Source organism: Musa acuminata, chromosome BXJ1-5 (genome assembly GCF_036884655.1).
Source record: "Musa acuminata AAA Group cultivar baxijiao chromosome BXJ1-5, Cavendish_Baxijiao_AAA, whole genome shotgun sequence".
NCBI lineage: Eukaryota > Viridiplantae > Streptophyta > Magnoliopsida > Zingiberales > Musaceae > Musa > Musa acuminata.
This window is the reverse complement of record NC_088331.1, coordinates 4,077,424-4,095,964: the sequence shown is the minus strand read 5'-3', so window position 1 is coordinate 4,095,964 and position 18,541 is coordinate 4,077,424. Positions and strand designations below refer to the sequence as shown.

The 18,541-nt window shown below is 39.6% G+C and overlaps 2 protein-coding genes across 5 annotated transcripts; one reads left to right on the top strand and one right to left on the bottom strand.

Annotated features, from left to right (window-relative positions):
* Positions 1–4,254: 4,254 nt before the first annotated feature.
* Positions 4,255–7,643, bottom strand: LOC135673105 (putative clathrin assembly protein At4g40080). Of its 4 annotated transcripts, XR_010513232.1 has the most exons (7): positions 7,501–7,643; positions 7,113–7,307; positions 6,747–6,927; positions 6,353–6,440; positions 5,935–6,254; positions 4,456–5,853; positions 4,255–4,332 (listed from the first exon to the last, which is right to left on the bottom strand). XR_010513232.1 is itself a non-coding variant. In XM_065181850.1 (6 exons), exon 6 carries the CDS (start codon positions 5,677–5,679, stop codon positions 4,636–4,638), a length of 1,044 nt encoding a protein of 347 aa, XP_065037922.1. In that variant the 5' UTR covers positions 5,680–5,867; positions 5,935–6,254; positions 6,353–6,440; positions 6,747–6,927; positions 7,113–7,307; positions 7,501–7,643; the 3' UTR covers positions 4,302–4,635. The 4 variants fall into 4 exon arrangements, 3 of the variants coding, with proteins under 3 accessions (XP_065037922.1, XP_065037921.1, XP_065037923.1); XM_065181850.1 differs by having other exon boundaries at positions 4,302–5,867; XM_065181849.1 differs by having other exon boundaries at positions 4,302–5,853.
* A 32-nt stretch (positions 7,644–7,675) lies between these two features.
* LOC135673104 (uncharacterized) lies at positions 7,676–16,925 on the top strand. Its single transcript, XM_065181848.1, has 8 exons — positions 7,676–7,814; positions 7,899–8,015; positions 11,905–12,131; positions 12,244–12,455; positions 12,577–12,679; positions 12,764–13,134; positions 14,808–15,315; positions 15,711–16,925. The coding sequence occupies exons 1-8, from the start codon at positions 7,697–7,699 to the stop codon at positions 16,854–16,856; spliced, it is 2,802 nt and encodes a 933-aa protein (XP_065037920.1). The 5' UTR covers positions 7,676–7,696; the 3' UTR covers positions 16,857–16,925.
* The last annotated feature ends 1,616 nt before the right edge of the window (positions 16,926–18,541 follow it).

Sequence of the window (18,541 nt, the reverse complement as noted above, 5' to 3'; positions counted from 1 at the left end):
AGCTGCCAGGAAACCACACCTCCCTCCCTCTCCGGCTCTTCATCACCAATGGCATACGAGAGAGGGACATCTCGTTCTTTTAGGTTCCTAATAAAAGCAATCTGCAGGTTGCACCACCACGGTGGTCGCTCGGACTCAGAACGCAGTTGCTGGAAGACAAAGGAAGAGGAGAGGAGGAGAAGAGAAATCTTGTCATCGGTGCTTGCTTACGCCTCATCAGGAAGAGGAAGGAAGACAAAGGAAGGACTCCATCATCATCCGTTGTATCGACGCAGGGCTGCAGGGATGCACTGTAGCTGGCACCACAGCAGCAGCAGCAGCTGCTGCTGCTTCTGCTGCTGTTGCAGCCACAGCAGGTGGGTTTTCACGCTTTCTACTACCATCCCCACTGCCACCATTAATTACCAAAGTGTGATCGCCTTCAGAATCACTAATCCCTCTGCTTCTCCGTAATCCTAACACAGTTCGAGGAAGACAGCATCTAGAGAGAGAGAGAGAGAGTGTGTGTGTGTGTGTGGAAAAGGAGGGTTTTGCGGGGAAAAGGATGTTGGATGTGGACAAGACGATAAAAGGTCGGCCCGACCGTGATTTCCATTTCCATTCTTTGCAGGCTTTTCCCACCTTGCTTTCCCTTTCTATATATTTCTCCCCCCCCCCTCTCTCTCTCTCTCTCTCTCCATATTCATTCTCTTTTCCCCTCATGCTTTTCCCACCCAACATGCTCATATCTTTCTTTATATATATATATATATATATATATATATATATATAAATGGATTAAGAATTTGACGAAATAAAATGGGAAAAAGAGGAAAGAAGAGTGATGACTCAGATTGATCCCTATCGTATCATTGACCTCGACTTGGAGAACCTTTAAAGCCCTCTCTGGTGTGTCTCAAATGGGCCTCACATGAATGAGCGTCGGTGGTAATCATTCAGAGCTCCAGATTGATTGGCAATGCTGGTCATACTTATTCTATGATTTCAGGATTCTGCGAGATGGAAGCAAAAGAAGAGCCTGTGAATGCTATTTGCCGTCTTATGGAGGATTCATCTGATGTGACCAGCGTTTTATGCGATTCGTCAGTTTTAATGATCGGTGATGATCGAGAATTCAAAGAAGAAAACAAATCATAGTGATTCGAAATCTTTGGTAGTAATGTTTCGTGAGCTATCTGTACAATTATGAAGGACCGAACATCTCTTTTGGTAAGAGCATGAAGTGATTATGGTGAGGAGAGACTCCTCGAGATTCGTACTGCACATCGTAACCCTTCGATTCTCTCATCTTAACCATCCATTGACTCCAGGCTTTGCGGTAAATGCCAGTCGGTGGTAGCTCAACGTGACATGGCTTTGCAGTGAAATGGAACGGCAGATGGGTGTTTGTCCGCAGGAGGTGTGATTCCTGTTTCCTGCACAGTGGTACGTGGAATCAAGGCGATGGTCTCCATGCTTCTTCCCCAAGAGAGAGAGAGAGAGAGAGAGAGAGAGAGAGAGAGAGAGAGAGAGAGGGGAGAGCCAAAAGTTGTCTTACTTTGTCTCCCGACTCTCCTTCCATCAATGCCTTGGTTCCACTTTTCCCTCCTCTTTCACTGTTACCCTCATGTCCCCATTCCTCCATCGCCACTCCCCACACATGACCCCCATCGAAGTACCTCCACAAGAAACAAAACAAGAAGGCGCGGAGGAGGGACGTGCAGCCCCGGGCTTGCCAAGATGGGAGGCCATGGATCATTGTCGCAAGCTCTCTCTCTCTCTCTCTCTCTCTCGGAGTACAGTATCGGAGCTGAGGAGTGTGGGATGCTTTCTCCTCTGTCATGACCGGTCACTTCCAAGTTTGGCTGGACATGCGACCCTTTTGCTTTCCGACCCCAATCACAGGTGTACATGTATGCCTTTCCCTCCATGCCTGCAACCAAAGAATCATGCTGGTGAAGAACAAAACCTGATGTATAAAGGCTGTGAGATCTATCTGTCATTCATTAGCTTTGGCACTGGACGGAGGTGGCGTGTCCGATTGCTGGCGAGAATAGAACATCTGCTTGTGAGCCCACACCACGGCAGCAAGGAAACAAGCTCCACGACACTCCCACGTATGATTTCAGGCGTTGCTTCACTGTCTTCCTGATTCCAACGTTACGGATGTCTTCTTCCCTTTTACCTCCCCCGCACCTCCACATGTGAGCGAGAGCGGCCAGGACACTGGCCTTCGTTCTGGGAACCTTAAACGTCGGAATCGTACTGCGTGCTGTCCCGCGGCAAGCAGGAAGAGAAGGGGGAAACGGGGACGTCGTACCGGGCGGGACGAAGCCGAGGGGGAGGGATGCGTTCCACGACCGCCGGGGAGGGGCTGCGTGCGTCCGTGCGTGTGTATGTGTGAATCACGTGGGTCATGCATGGGTTCCACATGTGCCATCCCACGTACGTCCATCCGCCCGCTGATTCCTCTCTCTGCTGCCTGGGCGTGGGTCAACTTTTATGCCATCGTTGACTTGGGTTTCCGTTGTCGCATGATGACACCAGAGATCGATATTGCCATGCGACGATACGAGCGAGCATCTGTAGCATCATCACACAGTCTCTTCTGCCGACAGATCCAAACGGAGCACCGTCTCTTAGTCAAGCTGGCCCAAGCCCAACTAAACTCTTTAACACTGGAAAATCCCATTTGAAGTGAATTGTGTCACTCTTTAGGATAAGTGACAATATCTTCATTATTCAAAACAAAATAACCATTTAGAATAGCAAAACAAATTATATTTGTCAAGAAATACCAAATGATGTGGAGATTATATTCATTGTGTGCTTCGATTCGATTAATTGTATCATTTTCTTTTCTTGTGTATTCATATATGAAGTTTTTGAATATGAATTTCTCTCTCTTTATATATACATATAAATAATATTTCCATGTAACTCATCTTTTACACAGGATATTTCTACAAATATATTAACTGAAAAATGAGCTATAGAGCTTATACACAATTATTAGTTATTCTGAAAAAACAAGTGCTTGTCATGCATCCTTAGAGTTGGAGGGTGGAAATTGCCTGCATGACCACAGAAGGGATGTCTTAGGTTTCAAGGTCCAAGAGATGAGGAAGAAAAAGGAGAAAATTGTAAGGATACTATGGAGCAAATCTGCAGAGGTAGAAATGAAGAACAGACTTTGTCTTTTGCTAGGGAATCCAGGAGACAACACTACAAGTAGGTGGGGGGGGGAGCATTTAAAGAACCCAAACTTTTTCTTCATCTGCACCTTTCAGCCTTCACCATAGAGATGGAAATATCTCTGCATATGAAAGCTTTCCTTTTCATTCAAAGCCAAGCATGTCCATGGACAGCAAGCAGATGGAAAAGTAGTCCTCTGATGTGATGATAACTTCTCTTCTTCATCTTCTCCTTCTTCCTCTTCCTCCAGCTTCTTCCTAACCATCAGATGTGACTGGGATAAAGAGGTGGGATTGCAAGCCAAGAAATTTCAATTCATCCTTCTCATGTTGTTCAGCATCATTAACTCGTGTCCTATAAGATTCATGCATCGTTCTTTCATTTCAGGCCAATTATTGCCGGTGCAAACATGGAGGAGCGAGCTGTCTCCACGGAAACCTTCTGATCGTTGACTTGAAGACCTCCCGAGGCTCGAAGATTTGTACCCGTCGCACAACACGTGTCACCGCTGAGTCAACGCTATAATTTCGGCCTTTTGTTCTCGGACGCAACTTTATCCCGATCCAAAATTCTTCTGACAGCAATTGCCAATTCCTGAGCGGTCGAAGAATTCAAAGCTAGTTGATGAAACGTTTGCATCATTCAGATGGACTTCTCTTCCTGATAGAACACAGCACTTCACTTTTACTGCCGCCCAAGTACAAGAAACTGCAGAAAATTTCCCAGAAATTGGATTTGCAGATTTGAATCGGTCATTATGCGCATGGTTTATATAGGTTGAACTAATCTGTGAAACATTTTTCTTGATGAAAGAGAGATTTGCTTTAGTTGATTACCAAGTCATCATTTGGACTTGGTTTTCCAGCCTAAAACTAAACAGGTCTTGAAACAACTGCATCAATCATTATGATATCATCAACAACAACAAAATCTACATTACTGATGTCTAAATTCAAATAAAAAGTTTGGCGAATTTATATGTTCGTAACAGCACATATGAAAAGATTTACTTTTGAAAATTAAAAAGGAAAAACAAATCAGAATCATAATAGCACTAAAAGAAATAACTTGAGACTAAGGTTTCAATAAATAAAAAGAAAACTTGCCTTCCCAGCTTCAAACTTGAATGATGTTGGAACATGAGATGTTGCATCAATTCTAACCAATCAAAAAGAAAATGTCATATTCTAGAACAAGCTCAACCACCATACTTATTATATACACTATGATGCCATCACTCCCTTGATGGCCTTCTACTAACACAAAAAATTGAACTCTCACCTTTTTGTCCCAATGAACAACAATCCCACCGCCCCCTATGGATCTTACAATTCCATCAATTTACAACGCAGGACACGGATCCACTCCGATTATGCACCATCGGACGATCGAGATGAGGAATTGGAAGAACCCAATTAAAAGCATCGTTGGATGGGATTGGTGTCCTCCACGTAGCCTTCGTCAGCGGTCCGCCCACCTTGTCGATCCGAACCGTACCGCCTGGTTGGACCCGACCGGAATGCGGTCGGATGCACGAGCCGACGCGCTCGCCTTCTCTCTCTTCACCCGCCTCTCCTCTTCCTCCTTCCGTAGCACCACCTTCTCGGCCCGGTACATCAAGTCCCGGACTCCGGCCCAGAACCAATCTCCCACCGTCGGCTTGCGATCCCACGGCCGATACCTGCAGTTCTCCAACCGCCTCAGTAAGCAGACTAACTCGACAGAATCGGCGAAGCGGAGTGAACCGAGTCGATCCTCCATTTCCGTGACCCGGATCTCGATCTCGTGCTCGGCGGCCACCCTATCGGCCTCGACCAGCCTCACCGCCTCCGCGACGAGCCTGCTGCCCTCGACGGCGACCATCTCCGGTACGCCGGCCATCTCCTCGACGATCCCGACGAGCGCGTCGAGCTCCGAGATCAGGTCCTGGTCGAGCAGGGAGGTGACCCGTTCCCGGTCGTCGTCGTCGTCGGGCTTGGCGAAGGGCCGATGGGCGGTGGGGAAAGAGACAAGGAGGACGGAGGCGGAGAGAAGAAGCTCGAGGAGGCGGGCGTACCAGCGGACCCAGGAGGCGAGGGCCCAGGAGGCGGCGGAGGAGGAGCCGTGGCGGAAGGCGGCGAGGACGAGGGGGTTGCGGCCGGAGGCGGGGTGGCGGAGGAGGGCGGGCGGGAGCTGGTCGCGGAGGATGAAGGCGCCGCGTGCGAGGAGGTGGTGGAGAGCGAGAAGGCACTTGAAGGCGACGGCGGGATCGCCGGTGGAGCGGAGGCGGGAGGCGAGGACGCCGGCGGCGGAGGCAGCCGAGAGGCGGGACCCGTGGCCGAAGGAGAGGAGCGCCTGGATGTGGCGGGGGTGGGGGGGCTCGTCGGCAGGGTGGTGGGTGGTGGCGCGTAGGACGGCCAGCTGGGCGGCAGAGGAGGGGGACAAAGCGGCCGCGGTGGCTGCGGCCTTGCTGAGGGAGGCGGTGTCCTTGAGGGCGCCGACGAGGCTGCGGAGCTTGCGACCCATGACCAGCTTTCTGCTGCAGGGAACTCGGAATCCATCTATTTATCGCCCTCTCCTCTTCTGCATGAAGAGGGCCGCCGGTCAACGTCGTCTTCACGTGGTCAAACAATCTCATCCCATTTGTCTCGTCGACAAGGGGGGTTCAGTGGACTCGGTAATGTCCGACGACGGTGGACTCTGAATAAAGCTTTCTAAATGAAAAATTAATTTAACATAACTCTATAAAATAATTAAAAAAGCAGAATATGGATTATTTACCCTCCAACTTGTCAACTGATTCAATTCAAGCACAACGCAGACGGTGTAGGGTTACCAAGTCATGGCGGACGAAACAGGTAGCATGATGCTTTATTACCGTGACTTCGACATCACCCCCTCCTCCATGATTCCTACAGAGAGTGCTTGACATTGAGGTAAGGGGAAGATGACCTTCGGCACAAATTCCAGTTTTATGCTTGACATTGAGGTCAACTCTTTGTCGTTTCAGCGCAACAAGTTACTGGGAATCGTGCACACTAACATCAATTAAAGGTTTGACTTCGAAGGCTGTGCGAACTCGTGAGTTTTCATGTTTGACCCTATATAAGAGGACAAGGGTAGATGTGGTCAGCTACAAATCTTGATATTTTAAAAGTACATTTGATCCGAATAAAAAAAATATATAAAACAGCCTCACATTCAATCCGATTCCAATGCCATTTTGTTCTTGCAACATTTGTATGCGTCGTAGCTGAACACCGTTTGGATGATTTTCTACGATCCATCTACAAAACGTATCATTATTGTAGACCCAAATAAAAGACAGTAAGAGATGCAACAATTTACGTCTGTCTATTAAAAATATCTAAATAAAAAAAAGGTAAGAAAAATACAATTCAAACTAGAGTGATAAGAGACTAAATCAACAAGAGTCTCACCACAGAGTGATGGATAGATAAACAAAGACAATAACTTTGTTCCCCTTATGAAAAGAACATGCATCCCAACTCCAAAAGCAAAAAAAAATATTCTCCAAAAAGAACAGGAGAAAGTATCACCATTCAAACTCGAAGAAGAATTTAATGCCTCACCTTCATTCATAAATTTGCATCGATCATGGTTGGCTGACTGAGAAGGTAGTTGTGCCATCCCTTTCCAATGAGCTCATGTAATAGCCAATAGCTTGTATCTAAAAGATAGGTGTTGCCATGACAGGTGCCTTTGTATCTAAAAGAAAGGTTGGTGATCTATCGATTGCGTCTCTGTGACCTCCTGCATGGCAATGTTTGAACCAAAGAAACATAAGTTCCTCTACCAACAAGTAACATCGTGTATATTGACCTCTCAGATCCTTTAGTGCAGTAGCATGGTGCACCGGCTGAATTTTGACAAAATACATAACACATATAACATAAACAAAATTAAATATGCTAGTGCTTGTGACGAAATAGGCTTACCTGACCTTTGGTGAACATCTTTTTGTTTTCGTCGTGTGCTTGGAATATAGGAGACTTCACTTTCCACCATAATTGTCCATGAGAGCCCATTATTTTGACATAGGATTCAATATTTTTCTACACATCCATTGGTATAGTAGCTTGGGCATCAACACCTATACCTTGAATTGCAAACTACTTGTCTGTTGACAAACACTGCAAACAGAAGAAAAAAGAGAACATAAGAAAACAGAACCAAAGATTATGCAATTGGACAATCTTATCCAAGCCCTTTTCTTTTCTTTGGTTAAGTTAAACTGCTGTCAAATTTAAAGACCTAAATAAAATGAATAGATCATAATCTATGGCCAAAGATGAAGAAAAGGTGCAAAGTAGCAACTGAATTCACCAAAATTGTTTTGGCATAGAGAAGTGACAACAAGCTTCGTGGACTTCCAACTGCAACCACCAGTCCAAAGCATGCATGGTAGTTGGAAGGGAGACAAGAAAACCTGTGTCTTCCATTCTGTATCACCACCCTTTGCACCACCATATCCACTCATGCAGCTCTTCCTGTGATCTATCAACCAGTCAATTAGTCTGCCATGGATGCACCAGTCTCCATAGGCCAGAGCCTCATGAGCAAGCACCTGCATCGATCCAATGAGAAATACAATGTTTTACGAGCTTTCATCTCTCGTTTTAGAAAGCTTCTTGTAGGAAGTAATCAGAACTTTCTAAGAAAAATCTCCTCATTCTTTTGCTTCTTGTTCTTGTAATGGTTTTCATGTCTTCCTAACAATGCAGAGGAGAATAATGCTGGACCACGATCCGAGGCAGAGGAGAGAGTCCACTCATGGATTCAAGCTTTGGCCAGATCTGAGAAGAGCTTAACATTTGAATACGTCCAGTCTACTGAAAGAGGTAGTGTCTAACAACATGGCATGCATGAATATTTTGATGATCACAAAGAAAGATCTTTTACTTCTGTTCCCTGATTTATAGCACTTATATGGAAAATAGATTCTTTTTAGAAATCTGATAGTAGTTAATACATCTGTTTACATCATTCATCTAAGAGATGTTAGAAATTCATTCGACTGCTACCTACTAATTTAAGTATTGCCTTACTCTCAGTGGTGCATCCTCCATTATTTTAGCTATGTATGCTTGAGATACTTCATTTCTGCTGTATTATCACTCAACACTCATCCATGATTTCCTGTTATTTGAAAGAATTCAGAAATGACTTGACTGCTAACTATCTTGGTTCATTTCATTATAAGTTACCATAGTTCAATCACAACTTACATCACAATTCTCCAAGGCAAACATAAAATTTTAAACTTCTAAAGAACTTTGCTATGCTAGACAAATATACCCGAGATCTCAAAGGCTTCAATGTCATAAGATGGCAAAAAGCTAACCATGTTTGATAATTTAGAACGTTGGACGATTAGAAACAGAAAAACCAAAGTATTTGGTATAGCAAAGATGGAAATGAGATGAATGAACAATTTTACAAAGAAAGAAAGAAGGAATAATGATTTCCATTCATGGAAAATTACTAAATTGAAATAACTTTCATTAGGGACAATATAAGTGAAAGTTATCTAAGATGGTGGACATATCCAAAGAAGACATTGTTAGCACTGTCTGAATTCTGAACCATCCAAAATCAAAACCAAATTTGAACATGAGTCTGAAGCTTCCTGAAGTTTCAAGTTCTCAATGAAAACATTTTTTTTGGTTTTTCCATTTCAAACACGACATGATTTTCAAAAAATAAAGCAAAAATTAAATCAATGAGAGCATAATTCTTCGAGAGAAGGTGAAATTTTGAAATTGAAACTAAACGCTTAATAAATCTAGGCTAGTGATTTCATAATTATGTAAAGATCAGCATAATTACCTGTAAGATTTTTTTAATGTATTTGAAAACAATATTTTAATGATGTTTTCTTTTTAAGAAAAAGAAGTTCACAAATAAATCATTCATTAACTTCTGATATTAAAAACATATTATCTATAATGGAATTATTTTCCCCTCTTTTCTTACTATTCCAAAATTTTCTTAATTTTATATTTTTATTTGCATGTTTTTTACACTTCTTTGGTACTGATAAACTAAAAAACCTAAACTCAGTCCAAGCTTACTCAAATGTTTCACTCTAGACACCAGATGGATTCAAAATAAAAATTGAAGTTTCAAACCATGCTTAAGTGTATACCAGTAAAAAAATGTATTTAAGTAGGAGGTTTTAAAAGCATAAGAGAGAAGCATTTCACAGACAGAATATGAAAGGATTTCATGTCCTTTGAACTGCCTGTCTGGAGAATTCTGTCCTTGGGGAGCTAAAAGAAACAAAATTTCCATTTTAATCATTGGAAATTGAGGCTTTTAGTAATTAAAAATGTGCCCATTGCTACAACATTTCTGTATAATTGCATGCAAGTCCTATTCCTTCATTGTGATTGCAAACAACAACAATCCTTATTGGAAATAACAACCTATTGGACTTCCCTCACAAAAAACACCTAACAATAATTTCCCACTCTACTACAAACAATTCAAAATGGCCAATTTTTTTGCCAAGATAATGCTTGCTGATATCATAATCAAATATTATTGTATGATGCTGAGCATTACAGCAATGCTATATGTGGTTGAATAAAAAGAATTTCATAACAAGGATTACTTCTCAAAAGCACACCACATGCCACTAACGTGCCATCATGAGATAACAAGTGTTCCATATAAGCTGGCCAACTACATGCAAAATGATATGTTTGAACAACTTCAGCCGAGCAACCTTATGTAGAAATGAAAAATGGGAGATAAAATTTGAATTAATAAAACATGCATTATGTAGAAATCAAGAAACCATGTCTTTTTAAACTGACAATGTAAAGCATTATATTCAATTGTCCCAACTCGGTTTAGATGACGATTTCCTTGTATCTACAGCTGAAATTCCAAGTTCTTTTTGAACTTCAGACCTCTTACGTGCAAGGTAATAATCTTTTAGGATCTTCCTAGTTGTCTTGGCTACCCCTTTTGTTTTCTGAAGTCTTGGTTTGCAATACATATTGCTTAGATCATTTGATATATTGCTAGCAGTCATCTCTTACCTGATATAACCTCTTGGTGACAAAAAGGACATTCGACTTCTAAAGTGGCAAAAATATGTTCAAATTGTCTCTCTCCAACCACAACCTCCTAGTTTAGTTGGTTGCAACCCAGATTTTGAATCAACCTTCATGATGTCAAATGTCAATCAATTAAAAGTACTTGTAATGTCATTAATTAAATGGTAAATATGATTGGTGAGATCAACTGAGTTGATCCTCTCACCAATCCTTTAGGGGGGGTAATCAGGATCAGATGCCAATCATGACTATCTAATTAGTTAGCAATTCACCAAGCTAGTTCCGTCAAGGTCACCATTCACAACCAATTTTGCTAGTCCTGAATATTTTCAATCCTATTTTCTGGTCTGTCACAATCAATTTTCATTGCAAGGGCGCAAAATAAAAGACACCTCACTCCCACAATTCTGGATGAGTGCTAATCCTAAAACCTAAAACCTTGTTCATCAACATTGTCCAGGAAACTACTTCCAATTTAAACCACAGAAAGATCAGCCAGACCCCTATCTAGTCCTTTTTTTTTACCAGTCATAGTGCTTATATATGAAAATGTAACAACATTTGAACAATTTTAACAGCTAGAATAAAGTGCGCCTACAAGCAGTTGTTTACTTTCAATAGCCTACTTATTATTTTTAATACAGAGTACAGAACTTCAACATTCAGCAGGATTAGAACTGCTCCATCTTTGGACTTGGAAATATCATTCCTAATTTAGTGGACTTCTATTCCTTCTCATCTTTTCAACATATCCTTTTACTGCAACGGTGCTTCTTAACATGCTTTGGACCTTTTCTTTTCTTCAATTTAACTAGGACTATGTTCCTGATAAACTCTTGCTAAAATTCTTTTTTGTAAGACACCTATGGCAACCACAACATCCTCTTCCATGGAATTGTAGCTAATCCCTTGTTCAACTGTGGGAACCTTATTTGTGCAGAAAATAAGCTTCATAAGAAATGCAGTTTCAGAAAGAAAATTAACAAAAAAACTAGATAATGTATTAAACATCATAGGAAGTCAGCATCATGTTTTATTCAGCTTGCTTAATCCAGAAACACAGATTAGTTATATCACATCTATTGGCATCACTGATGTTCACTTAAAAAACCTAGGTAAAATATAAGCAATTGACATGTTAAGATTTAGAAAGCTAGAATCATTCAGAAACTTTCCTTCTTTGGACACACAAGATTGATGATTTATCAATGTAAATTATCCTAGCATACCAAACTTTGTATACAGATTCTAGCATACATGTTCTTATTTGTTTTGTAGTTCACTTGACCTTTTGATTTTCATATTAGTCATTATTTTTAATTATTTTGAATAATGACTTGGTTAGGACATATTAGTTTTCAGGATATTATATATATATATATTAAAGCTCAATAGTTTTGCTCCGTGTTTGAGAGATGCCTTTGGTGTCTTAGTTTCTTACTCAATTCTGCCCTCTCCAGATTAAGTCTTTTTCTCGATTTCAGAATGTAACTATATTTCTTTCTTGATTAACTCTTGACTGTGATCTATGTTAAGTACAGAAAAGTCATATCTGTAACAGTTACTAATTTGGAAAGTAGAAAGTATGTTATATCACATTCTATGTGAAAAATAGGTATAAGCTACTGCAACACTGTAGATACTGCTGCTCCTTGTCCTGCAGGATTGAGCTTCAAGGAAGCAGAAAGGAGATTGCTGGAAGGTGGACAAAATATTCCCATTGATCATAATTTTCCTAGCTGGTGGCAGCTCTGGTGCACTGCTTTTATACATCCTTTTAATATTATTCTTATCATCATGGCTACACTTTCATTCTTGGCATCTGATAATGCCAATGGAATCATTATGCTCATACTAGTTATGCTAAGCGTAGGCATCCGATTCCACCAGGTAATTTCACATAGCCTTGGGAGTTTGTAACCATCATATTCCACTTCTTTTTTTGCTTATAATGCATCAAATGCTATTATAATTCACGTAAAAAGAACTACTACTATGACAGGACTATAATAGTTCAAGAGCTGCCATGAAACTCTCCGAACTTCTGAGATCACAGATCAGAGTTCAGAGATGTGCCGGAAAAGTCATTCAGACAGAACTAGTAGTACAAATTGACTACAGAGACATAGTGCCTGGTGACATTATCCATTTTAGCCCAGGGGATCTCTTTCCTGGTGATGTAAGACTAGTGACATCCAAAGACCTGATTGTGAGGTACAATATCTAAAAATGGATTTCTTCAGTTCTAGGATTGATCTACCAAATTATTTCATTTGGTACCTACTTCCATAAAGCCGCTATATATTGCATGACCATTATCCTGCTTCTTGAACAGTCAGTCTTCCTTAACAGGCGAGTCAGGAACAACGGAAAAAGTAGCAGATATCATAGAAGATCCAAGCACTCCCTTGCTAGAGCTAAAAAATATCTGCTTTATGGTAAATCTACATCATCTGTTAATATGACTGAATTTTTTAATCTCAACTATTTCTCTATGTCTTGATGAAGAAAATCAAATCCAGGGAACAAGTGTGGAATCTGGGTGTGGAACCGGATTAGTCATATCAACAGGTTCAAGAACATATATGAGTACAATATTTTCCACAATGGGACAAGAGAAACATACAGATGCCTTTGAAAATGGCCTTCGGTGTGTATCCTATGCACTTGTTTGCATCATGGTTCTGGTAGTCCCAATAATAAGTTTAACTGATTACTATGCATCTCATAATTTGGGAGAGAGTGTTATATTTGGGATCTCTGTAGCAGTAGCACTGACACCACAAATGTTACCTCTTATTGTGAACACAAATCTTGCAAAAGGAGCCATTGCAATGGCCAAAGACAGATGCATAGTTAAGCGACTATCTACCATACAACACATGGGAGCTATGTAAGTTTGCAAAATTATTTCATCCACATGCACTTCTGAATGCACACATTTTTCTTATAGCATGTTAAAAATTATTTTCAAGCATGTGCTGGAGTATGTTTAAGGTCAAACATCAATAAAAAAGATTTCATGTCGTTGGTTGTATAAGATAGTGTGCAAGTTTGCTTTATTTTGATAGTATTTTTCCTTTTTATAATTTATAGTAGCAACAAGCATAAAAATGTATGGAATATTAGCATTTCCATGATGAAATTTTCTACTCATATGAACTTCTATTTTTTGGCCTAGCTCTGCATAACATGCTCTTTACAACAGATAGTCAACCAGAGAGCCTGTCTGAAGATCATTAAACTAAAATGACATAAGCATACGTGAAGACATACTCCAATCTGTTTCCATAAACAAAAATAACAATCACAGAGTACATATCATGGTGTAAGAAAGTTTTTAGAACAGATCATTTTAAAAAGATAAATTGAGGTTTTAAAAATGTAAGGAGATTTCTGTGAGCATATTCATCTAAATATAATTAAGATTGATGTAAATCTAACTTGTAAAGCAAGCAACAATGTGCTGTATACATATTACAGTATGTTACAAATAACACCTAAAATGACTAGCTGAAATTTCACAAAAAAAATAGCTGAAATTAGTGTGTTTGAGAATAAGTGCATTTTCTTTAGTATGGTCATCTGAAAAGCTGATAAAGAATCTCATGCTGAATTGAGCACTTAAAGGAGACTAACCAAAATAAACATTAAAGAATAAGCACATTTTCTAGATCACTGGGTATGAAGGAATTCAATCTTAAGCAAATCAGTTGAATGCCATCTGGAAATTGGAAATGTTCAGAAAGATCCATAAAATTTTTAGTTCCATGGAAGTAATAGAAGTCATAAGATTTTAATACATTTTGGTTAAATAACTGAAATTGGAGTTATGACGACTTTAAAAGATTATGATGATATTATCTCAAATGAAGATAACTTGGCAGAAGAGGAAACATAGGTTAAACTTAATAGAACTACATATGGCAAATAACAGTAAAGAAATTATGATTCTCATCAGCCACAAAAATACATAGATATGCCAAAAAGAGTGACCTGGCCTAATAGTACGGAGGGTTGAAAAATAATTCATAAGCAAACAAGCTTCAGTTACTTATACTGAGTCTTGACAACTACTTCATGCATGAACTTGAGTTTCAGCCCATGCCCATTCATCCCAGCCATATTGTGCTGACACAATCTCAGTACACAAGTGTATAAATTTTGTGAACAAGCACTCATTAAGCAGACTCATTTTGGCAACAAATTTGTGCTAGCACATCACTGTCGTGCTCCCATGTCATGAAATTTATCATGTTCTACAAAAGTATGGTAAAGAAATTGACATTCCATTGGGCGATTTCAATCTTATTTGGAGAGGTGTAGGGTACTCCATATTCAAATTCCAAGTCAGGTCACATTACAAAGTATGAAATAGATGAGAGAGGAAATGTATGCCTAGGGTACTAATGTTATTTTAGCTTCAATTTAACAAAATAATAAAGGTCAATGATATTGATGTCCAAGACCAGCATAAAATATTAATTTATCAACTTATTTTCTATTTAAGCAATTACAGATATACTCTGCCAAAAGTAATTCTTTTGCCATACATTTTCTTTGCAGGGATATTTTGTGCATCGACAAAACAGGAACACTAACAACGAATCGTATCATAATGGTACATCATATGGATAGTTGGGGGTTTCCAAATGAAAGAGTACTAAGATTTGCATTTCTAAATTCTTACTTCAAAACTGAAGCTAATAGTCCTATAGATGATGCAATTCTTGCTTATGCATATACAAATGGGTACAGATTCCAGGCATCAAAATGGCGAATGATAGAAGAGATTCCTTTTGATTTTGTAAGGAGAAGGATGTCTGTAATTATTGAGAGAGATCTAGACAGCATATGGGATGAACAAGGCTCCTATTTTGATACAACCAAATATGTCATAACAAAGGGGGCACTTGAAGAAGTTTTAAGTATTTCTACCTTGATCGAGGACATTGATAAAGGAGTAAATTTGACCTTGACTCCCAAAGATCGTGAAGTTGTCCTCCAAAAGAGTGAAGAACTGAGTAATGATGGATTGCGAGTCCTCGGAGTAGCTATGAAAAGGGAAAACACGGTATGTGACCACTTACTCCATTTCAATTGAATTACAGAATTTGCTTGAAATTGATTTTTCTTAACAGTAGAAAAAAAAATTTGAAGCATCATGGATTACGGCTAATCATTTCAAATGAACAACAGAATTAGCACCAAACATCTAAATTCTCTTGAGATTTACATAAGTTTGAAGTTGTTATGCATTACATATAATGTGTTTTCAAAAGGCTGCAATTTATAATTGTTTTAAATTTTAACATTGTTCTACAATAGTTACATTCTCTATTCATCACTATAATTAGTTGATCATAGTATTTTACTAGTTGTTACTCATGCTTCACCATTCAGAAAATAGTTAGTCATCTAGGGGCATATGTCAACTAACCTTGCTGTTTTTCTTTCATATAATTGCAGATAATTAAAAGTGGGCCTACCAAATATTCAGCACTAGAATCAGACATGGTTTTCCTTGGCCTCATCTCCTTCTTTGACCCACCAAAAAACTCAGCTAAGCAAGCACTGTGGCAACTAGCAGAGAAGGGAGTAAAAGCAAAGGTGTTAACGGGTGACTCACTGTCTCTAGCCATTAAGGTCTGTAAAGAAGTTGGCATCAGAACAACTCATGTGACAACTGGCCCAGATCTTGACATTCTTGAACATACTGAGTTTCATGAGGCTGTTAGAAGAGCCACAGTGCTGGCTCGTCTTACACCAACTCAAAAGCTTCGGGTAGTTCAGTCACTGCAGAAAGTAGGAAACCATGTCGTTGGATTTTTGGGTGATGGAATAAATGATTCCCTTGCATTGGAAGCTGCAGATGTTGGAATTTCAGTTGACTCCGGATCAAGTGTAGCAAAGGATCTAGCCGACATTATACTACTCGAGAAGGATTTAAATGTTCTTGTCTCAGGTGTTGAACATGGTAGGCTGACCTATGGAAACACAATGAAATACATAAAAATGTCTTTGGTTGCTAATATTGGAAGCATTATCTCTCTCTTTATAGCGACTATGTTCATACAATTTGAGCCACTCAGTCCCAGACAGCTTCTGACTCAGAATTTTCTCTACAATCTAGGCCAAATTGCAATTCCATGGGACAAGGTAGATGACGGATATGCAAAGGTTCCTCAGGGATGGTCTGCAACAGAACTACCAGTTTTCATCCTATGGAATGGGCCAGTTTGTTCGATATTTGATATTGGCACCTTCTTATTCCTTCGTTTTTATTATGAAGCAGACCAAGTTTCAGATTCTGAATTTTTCCATTCTGCTTGGTTTATTGAGGGTCTTCTTATGCAGGCTCTTATCATCCACATGATTAGAACAGAAAAAATTCCCTTCATACAGGATATGGCAACATGGCCTGTGGTTTTCTCAACCATAACAATTTCTGCTATCGGGATCATAATTCCATTTAGTCCCATTGGTAAACTTATGGGACTAATGAACCTTCCACTATCATATTTTGGTTTCTTAGTAGTGCTTTTTCTTGGATACTTTTCGCTTGGGCAAATTGTCAAGAGGATATATATACTCATTTACAAACGATGGCTTTAAAAGTGAGTCCATAGTTCTGTACATAAAAATTTAAGGCTGCTGACACATGAGGAATCGACTTCAGTTTTATTCTGTGTCTACCAAACATTGGCAAAGTCTAGTTTTGAGTCAACTTCAGTTTCATTCTACCATAAAAAAAAATTTATATCATTTTAATTAGATAAAGTTGTTATACTTGTTTCGTTTTGGCTTTTTCGGTGAATATATGAGAAAATAAATATACAAACAACAATGATAAAATTCATTGAAGTGTATCACCACACTCTTATACAAATGAAAACCAAATCTCGGAGACCTTTACCACAACCATTTATTTCCAACCCTTGATACACCTATATCTACGCTCAACTAAACTCACCAAACAGGGAAGTCCATAGAGGAGACCACTGATGGCTGCTGGTTGAGTTTTTCTTTCTCTTTTCCTCTCTCTTTCTTATTTTCTGTATTTATCTTGACTCTATCTTCAAATCAATGAAATTGGGAGGCTTGTGTCAGCGTTATAACACGTGCCAACTATTGAAAAGGTTATTGTCTGTCAATGCCCAAAAAAACTGCCATGCTAGCTGCCAAATTGCATTTAAGCATCCCAGTCCGTAAGCACTATCAAAGATTAATATCACAAAAATAAAAAGAGGATTAACTATCCTCCTCAAGGATTTTGAGATGCTTGTTCTAGGGTTAATGTGGAGACAACAGTACCAGATGTGTTGATAGTGGCAAGATGAACTGTTTGGGTTTCTAACTGATAAAGTAACTGTACTTCACATTTCACATAAACATGAACATTGTATCAGGAAGACACCTAGAGATCCAATAGCTTCCAGTCACATTACATGGAAATTGAAGCAAGATATAAGGAATTTATTATTTTCAGTAAGGTTGCATAGGCTGAGAGGTCACAGTATAAGCATGGTTCCAAGACCAACTTGATGTGCCCCCGTAGCTAGAATACTCAAAAGAAAAAGTGGTACAAATTCCAGTTAAATAAGGATACAACTGGCAAGCATGCAGACTTCAAATCTGCTTTCTTCTTCTTCTTCTTCTTCTTCTTCTTCTTTTGCCTTTAGCAAGAGAAAATAACAGCATGAATACATCGGGCGAGATCAAAAAGAGGAAAGTGAAGGAGAAAGAAATATAAAGGAAAATGACAAACTAGATGATGAGGAATAATGTCAAGGGCCAACCCCAGCCCACCCCAAGCAACCCCTCCAAAACCCCAAACATCCACAAGGAGGGAACAGAAAAAGACCTAGATTCAACAATTAGTCATATTCTACATAAATCTACCATCTTATACTGTGTAATTCTCACAATTTGCACAGCAATTTGGAAGCAAATTAGAGCCCCCGCTCACAGTTTTGTACTAAATCAATCTCAACGCGCCACCCATCAGTTCATGAAATATTGGCCCTCATAAGTCAATTTCAATGCCTCACTCCTCATTCATGAGATCCTGAAGTGGCAAGCATTGATCATAACTCACAGGCTGAAACTCTATATCATGAAGAATTCCATAAAAAAAAAGGAAATTCCTTGACACTGCACCTCGATCGATCTCTGATCTAAATTCCATTTACATCGTAGACTTTTATAAGCAACCCATTTCAACTTGCGTCCGGCCGTAAAACCCTGACCCTAAATCAAGAAGCAAAAGAATAATATCTAATCACATCTCCAAATTAATC

Excerpts from the sequence above, each read along its gene's own strand:
- LOC135673104 (XM_065181848.1), top strand. The coding sequence starts at position 7,697 with ATGGATGCACCAGTCTCCATAGGCCAGAGCCTCATGAGCAAGCACCTG. Across the intron at positions 12,456-12,576 it reads TCCAAAGACCTGATTGTGAG|TCAGTCTTCCTTAACAGGCG; the intron begins GTACAATATCTA and ends CTTCTTGAACAG. Across the intron at positions 13,135-14,807 it reads ATACAACACATGGGAGCTAT|GGATATTTTGTGCATCGACA; the intron begins GTAAGTTTGCAA and ends TTTTCTTTGCAG.
- LOC135673105 (XM_065181850.1), bottom strand. The coding sequence starts at position 5,679 with ATGGGTCGCAAGCTCCGCAGCCTCGTCGGCGCCCTCAAGGACACCGCC.